The following is a 7,132-nucleotide window of genomic DNA, read 5'->3' as shown; positions in this document are numbered from 1 at the left end:
TTTTCTTTCAAATTTCGTACTTTTGGTGTCATTACTTTCAGAAAAGATTATCTACCATTTCAGAAGAATTCAAAGTAGTCTTTTCTTGCTTTCATAATTGTTAGTGCCATATTAATGTATTGGGATTTAATGTTTATCCAGCTTTACCCTGTTAACCCTTGTTTTATTCCTCTTTCTGTGCTAACTATACTGAATCTGTTACAATTTCATCTTAGATCGCAGTAAATCTACTAGTCGGCCAGAATCAAGAGACAATTCTGTCTCTCGTGAGAGTGGGGATGTACTGAAAGGATATCCTACAATGGACGAAGAAACTGCAGAAAAGTTTGCCACTGCCATCATTGAAGAATTCATCCATAATGGTGATCCAGAGGTTAGAATATTTCCTTTTTTAAGGGGATGAGTTTTGTTAAGTATTTCCTATGTGGTTTCTTTCAGTGTAGGAAGGATGTTGGTACAACATTGTCAATAATGGTGACATAATAGACAAGCTAAGAAAATGGTCAGTTTTGTTTCTATTCTTCAAAATTATGAAATAATGCTTTACTGAGGAAAATTTTTTTTTGCGAGTTGTATTTTTTGTAACCTAAATTTTAATTGCATTCAGCTTTAAATGAGCAATTTTAATTTAACATGGGTGAAATCTTTTAGTATTTAGTTATACATAGGGAATGTGATGGTGAAAGTTTTCTTTTTTAGAGGAGAGGGGGTCATCCTGCCTCAGTGGGAGTGGAAGACAGTCATTGTGTTATAAAAAAAAAAAAGTGAATGGAGACAAATGTTTTTTGTGGATTTGATGAGCTGATGGAGTGTGAGCAGGGTAATATTCTGTAAAGAGATTCAGGGAAACTAGTTACCTGGACTTTGAGTCCTGGAGGTGGGAATTACAATGCCAACACTCTAAAGGAAGGATATTTTGTATTTGGAGTGACGTTTGAACTGTCATATCTGTGTGCCTATGCAAAGACAGTGTTCATGTGAGAATGATGGTGAATATTTTTTCTTTTTTGGATCACCCTGCCTCGGTGGGAGACAACCTACATGTTGAAAAAATAGTTATACATAATTCCAACAAGTTTTAGCAATGTTTAGGGCAGCTTTAAAAAAAGTGTTGAAGCTTATCTGCCTTAAGTATATACAGTGTATTCCGTAATGTGTTTAAATTAACATTTGTTTTTAAAGGATTTAAGAGAGGGATAAACATTGTGAATTCAGTATACATTTTTAACAGCATCATACGTTGAGTACAGTATGAATGCAAAGACCTAATTATGTACAGCATTTGAGGCAGCAAGGAGGTGCTTGGAGGCAGTGGAGATGTCCTGTCTAAGGGCAATGTGTGGTGTAAATATTATGTAGAGAATTCATAACGTAGAAATTAAGAGGTGTGGAGTTAATAAAAGTATTAGTCAAGAGGGCTGAAGAAGGGTTGTTGAGGGGGTTTGGCCATTTAGAGAGAATGGAACAAAGAATGACTTGGAGAATGTATAAATCTGTAGAGGAAGGAAGGCAGGGTAGGGGTCATCCTGGAAAAGGTTGGAGGGAGTGGGTATAAGAGGTTTTGTGGGATTTCCAGCAAGTGTGAGTGTGTTAGATAGGAGTGAATGGAGACGAATAGTTTGTGGAACCTGACAAGCTGTTGGAGTGTGAACAGGGTAATATTTTGTAAAGGTATTTAGGGAAACCGGTTAGCCAGACTTGAGTCCTGGAAATTGGAAGTACAATGCCTGCACTTTAGGAAGGGGTTTGGGATATTGGCAGTTTAGAGTGACTGTCTACGCTGTCGTATCTGGGTGCCTCTGCAGACCGATTGTGAGAGTGATGGTGAAAGTGTTGAATGATAATGAAAGTTATTTTTCTTTCTATTTGGTTTTTTTTTTTTTCTTTTGGGTCACCTGGCTTGGTGCGAGGCAACCGACGTGATGAAAAAAAAAATTGAGGCAGTTTGTAGGTATAATGTAGCACTGTTCTGAAAAGGATTCCTTAGATATTTGGAACCTTTTTTTGGTTTTTGGGAAATTGGTAACTCTTAGGTGGGAAACAAAGTTTTAAGATAGTTTTTTGCGTCTGAATTAATTGGAAAAGTATTACAGAATTCATTTAACCTAGCTTAGTGGTGGATGTTGGATTGTCCATTAAACTTTTTTTCTTCCACCCTCTAACCATCTTTGGGACAAGCAGTACCACTCGTCCATCTCAAATTTATACACCCTCTCTCATCCTGTCCCCACCATCCCCTCTACATCTCAAAACCCATTCAGCCTTTTAAATTATTCTCTTAGTATCGCCACTTTCATTTTCTACACTAATGTTTTGCATAATATTCACATCACTTATGGCTCTCAAACACAACATAAATAACTCTAGCCTCTTATAATAATACTTATCCTAGTAATACACTGGAAAACTAGCAAAAGGCACTGAAGATTTTTTTTCATCACGTCTGCCGTCTCCCACTGAGACAAGGTGTCAAAAAAAAAAAAAAACTTTCACCATCATTCACACACAATCACTGTCTGTAGAGGTACCCAGACACAACAATTCAGATGTCACACCAAACAGCCAACATCCCAAACCCTTCCTTTAAAGCATATGCATTGTACTTCCCACCTCCAGGACTCTTCTGGCTAACTGGTTCCCTGAATCCCTTCACAATATATTACCTTGCTCATACACCAACAGCTTGTCAAGTCCCAAAAAACCATTCGTCATTCACTCCTATCTAACATGCTCACACAGGTCCATACTTATGAATTAATCCTAGTAAAAAGATTGTCAGAAATGCAAAAATATACTGAACAGAATAAATACTGAGATGTTTATTATAAAATTTGCAATAGGAAAATGTAACAAGTCGTCTGCTCACATCTCACATTTGTTTATTTATTCTACTGTGGGGTGTATTTATCAGAATAAAGCCTATGTCCGTATTAGCGGAACGCCGTAAAGCGGAAAAGCGGGGCCCTCCTGTATATTACCTTGCTCATACACCAACAGCTTGTCAGTCCCAAAAAACCATTCGTCACACTAGTTATGAAGTTGAAATGGCTATGTAAAGCATTAAATAAAAACAAGCAGTGAGGCTAAAGGGGTATGGGGTAGATTTAGAAATGAAGTGTTAGTGTTCAGCAGAAGTTTGTGGTTACAGGAAAGTGGGTGCAGGAAGGAAAAAGAGCAATTGGTGGAATGAAGAGGTAGAGATAGTAGTAAGATAAAATATTAGCATATGAGAGGTTTTTACAAAGTAGAAGTGATATAAGAAGGGAGGAATATATGGAGAGAAAAAGAGCAGTTAAGAGAGTTGTGGAAGAATGTAAAAGGAGAGCAAATGAACGAGTGGGTTAGCTGCTATCAACAAATTTTCTTGACTTAGAAAAAGTGTTGGGAGTGAAATTAATATATTGAAAAATTCTAGGGTATGAATGGATTTGATAGATAAAAATAGGAGTGGAGAGTTAGAGGTATCAAGAAGATGGAGGGAATACTTTTGAGGAACTGTTAAATGTTGAAGATAGGGAAGCTGTGATTCTGTGCATTGGAAGAGCTAGTTGTGAGTGTAGGGAGGTGCATGAGGTAGTGGGTAGAATGAAAGTGGGTAAAGCAGCTGGGATTGATACGATAAAGTTGTGGGAATATGGCTTTGGAGTGGGTGCTTTTATTTAATAAATGTATGGAAGAGTGTATACGGTACCTAGGGATTGGCAGAGAGCATGCATAGTTCCTTTGTATAAAGGCACAGGGGACACAAAAGTATAAAAATTATAGGGAATAAGCCTGTAGAGTATACCTGGTAAAGTGTATAGTAGTTATTGAAAGACATGAGAGTAAGACGGAGAGCAGGATCACAGATGAACAAGGCGGCTTTAGGAAGGGTAGGGGGTGTGTAGACCAAGTGTTTACAGTGAAACATATGGGTGAACAGTATTTAGGTAAGGGTAGGGTAGGTTAGGATAGGAGAACAGTATGGCAAATGTTGCAAATGTATGAAATAGGAGGTAGGTTACTGAAAGTTGTGAAGAGTTTTTACAAAAATAGTGAGGCTCAGATTAGAGCATGTAAGAGAGAGGAAGATTATTACCCAGTAAAAGTAGGCCATAGACAGGGATGCATAATGTCACCATGGCTGTTCAATATGTTTATAGATGGGGCAAGAGAAGTGAATGCTTGGGTGTTGGCAAGAGGTGTGGGATTAAAAGATAAAAAATCTTCACACGAAGTAGGAGTTGTCGCAATTGCTTTTTGCTGATGACTCTGTTTTGGGGAGATTGAGAAGTTGCAGAGGTTAAGGATGAATTTGGCAGGGTATGTAAAGGAAGGAAATTAAAAGTGAACATGGGATAGAGTAAGGTGGTGGTAAAAAATTTAGGTAATGACAGGTTGGAGGGAGGGAGTATGGAGGAAGTGAATGTATTAAGATATTTGGGAGTTGACTTGGCAGCAGATGGGTCTAGATAGACAAGATGAATCATAGTATAGATGAGGATGAAAAAGGTGAGTGGAGCACTGAGGAGTCTGGAGGTAAAGAAACATTATCTAAGGAAGCAAAGAGTGGAATGTATGGGAGTATAGTTATACCAACGCTCTTATATGGGTGTGAAGCATAAGTGGTGAATGTTGCAACAAGAAGGCTGGATGCAGTGGAGATGTAATGTTTAAGGGCAGTGTGCATACAATGCAGAGAATCCATAGTTTGGAAATTAGGAGGTGTGGGGTTACCAAAACTATTATCCAGAGGTCTGAGGAGGGGTTCCTGAAAGGATATAACAAAATAGAATGACTTGGAGAGCATATAAATCAATAGTGGAAGGAAGGCAGAGTAAGGGTCGGCCTAGGAAAGGTTGGTGGGAGGGGGTAAAGGAGGTCTTGTGCTTGAGGGGCTTGGGCTTCCAGCAAGCACACATGAACATGTTCGATAGGAGCAAGTAGAGACAAATGGTTTTTATGACTTGACGTGCTGTTGGAGTGTGAGTAAAGTACATAACATGTATGAAGGGATTCAGGGAAACCAGCAAGCCAGATTTGAGTCCTGGAGGTGGGAAGTACAGTGCCTGCACTCTGGAGCGGTGTTGATATATTGCAGTTTTTTTTTACTGTAGGTGTGCCTCTGGCAAGACAGTGAATGATGAAAGTGTTTCTTCTTTTTTGGGGTCACCCTTTGATGAGGGCCATTCGTATTCTGTCCATTACTTGGAGAGAATTAGCGTCAAGCAGAGTAATTTGTTTTAGTCAGCAATTGAGATAGACGTATGATGCACTAGTGGGACTCCCTTATTCCCGTTCCTTCTTTATTAGTAATGAAAGTTGATCTTATGTGGCGTGGGAGTAATAGGGCCACCACATCCTTGGTGGGAAATGACCGATGCGTTAAAAATAAAAATAAAAAAATTACAAGGAAATTTCCTTAATGTACTGTACATACCAGAAGTGGTGTACAGAGTTAATGTAAGAGATGGTAATTGATTACAATTTTAGGAAGGTCATTCAGTACTTATGGTAGCTTGTAAGTGGAAGTTAGCTTGAAGCTATTAAACACTGTTGTTTATCAATATTTGGGATACTTGCTCTTATGGATATTCAGTTTTCTAATATGTAATATTTTTTTTTTATAGGAGGCAAAGCTGTGTGTTAAAGAGAAATTTGCAACAAATACAATAAAATATTTTGTGGCGATCACACTGGAATGGGTAATAGATCGTGATGTGAAGAAAAGAAGAATGGTTGGTCAGTTGTACCATGACCTTATTGTAGAAAATCTTCTCTCAGTAGATCAGTTACTTGAAGGGTAAGCATTTCATCTGAAGTTTTGTGATGTAGGGATGACAAGATAAATTCTTCCATTTCATGATAAGTATAGAAGCTTGACTGAATCAGTGTCTTATTAATTAGTATGGAAATTAGTAAAATTTTAATGTGTAATTTCAGCTCTCAAAGCACACTCAGAATGACAGAGGATTATATAATTGATATCCCTCAAGTATGTGACTATCTGGGAGAAGTATTCGGTAAGTACCTGCTGTGTTTGATATTTTTTGGTATTTGATAATGGATGAAGAAATGTGAAATAATTGTGATGGATATACATGATGTGAAATATAGGAAGTTACTAATTTTAATTGTTCTCTATACCATACTTAATACCTTTTCTTCAGCTCCCTGCCTGAATGATAATGCTGTCTCTCTAAAAAGACTTCTAGAACTAGCCAGTTTTGCTAAGAGCAAGAAAGCAAATGTATTTGCCTGTATTTTAGCAAAAGCATCACAGATCATGGTATGTTGATAATAGTTTGTTTTACTGGATAAGTAGAAAATGCAAGTTTAAATTTCTTTATTACAAATGTATTATGGGTAATGAAATAAGAGAAGGCAATAGTTGAAACAAAATTTAGACTTTGTATTTATATAAATGTGGAGATAATGAACAAAAGTAAAAAGTGCGATTGAGGAAGTTTGTAATGCATTGTTTAGTGATTGTCAGAATAACTTTGTTAGCCCTTTGTATAGTGGTAGACATGTGGTTTAGTGAAGGCAACTTAATTGAATTTGGTTAAAGATAAGTTGCTTGATTCATTGTTAAAATTCTATTTTATTTTTTATTTTTATTTTTTCAGTCTCCTAACAAGGTAGCTGATATGTGGAATACCTCTGGTCTTAGTTGGTGTTCTATAATTCCCCCTGGTGAAAGTAATGAAGCTTTCCTTGACAAACATGTAAGTAAATGTGTATTTTTTTTTTATCTTATCCAGTATCCATAATTTCATGGGTTACATATTACTGAAAACTAGCAATTATCATTAAAAGGCTTAATCCTGAGAACACGTCTAGTACTAGTATTATTTCTACAGTTAACTAAATTACTTACAACACATTAGCTACCAGAGCTTCAGCATCTTTTGATACTGAAGTATGAACCTCTTGCATTACAGTAATTGCTTATTTGAATTTGCTAGGAAGGGTTTTAAGCTCCTATACTGAAGCTTTTTATATACATGATAGTATAATTAGGCATTTTTTCATTACATTTGCATATGATAGTACTTAAAATTTTTGCATTGTACCAACCTAGCCCTACCTTGGTGGGGTAACAGTTGGTGCAGTATAAATAAAAAATTATTTTGTCTTGGTTAGTAATTTC

At 36.9% G+C, this 7,132-nt stretch overlaps 1 protein-coding gene across 1 annotated transcript in view; it reads left to right on the top strand.

Annotated features, from left to right (window-relative positions):
- Positions 1–215: 215 nt before the first annotated feature.
- LOC128706301 (eukaryotic translation initiation factor 4 gamma 3) overlaps positions 216–7,132 on the top strand; it is a gene marked incomplete at its 5' end in the record, with an annotated part of 19,798 nt that continues 12,881 nt past the window's right edge. The window contains 5 exon segments of the mRNA XM_070081820.1: positions 216–373; positions 5,610–5,782; positions 5,923–6,002; positions 6,150–6,268; positions 6,609–6,707. Coding sequence (XP_069937921.1) covers positions 216–373; positions 5,610–5,782; positions 5,923–6,002; positions 6,150–6,268; positions 6,609–6,707 — 629 coding nt within the window.

This window comes from Cherax quadricarinatus, unplaced genomic scaffold (genome assembly GCF_038502225.1).
Source record: "Cherax quadricarinatus isolate ZL_2023a unplaced genomic scaffold, ASM3850222v1 Contig4387, whole genome shotgun sequence".
Lineage (NCBI taxonomy): Eukaryota > Metazoa > Arthropoda > Malacostraca > Decapoda > Parastacidae > Cherax > Cherax quadricarinatus.
Note: the sequence above shows the minus strand (reverse complement) of the source record. Positions and strands in the feature narration are given on the sequence as shown.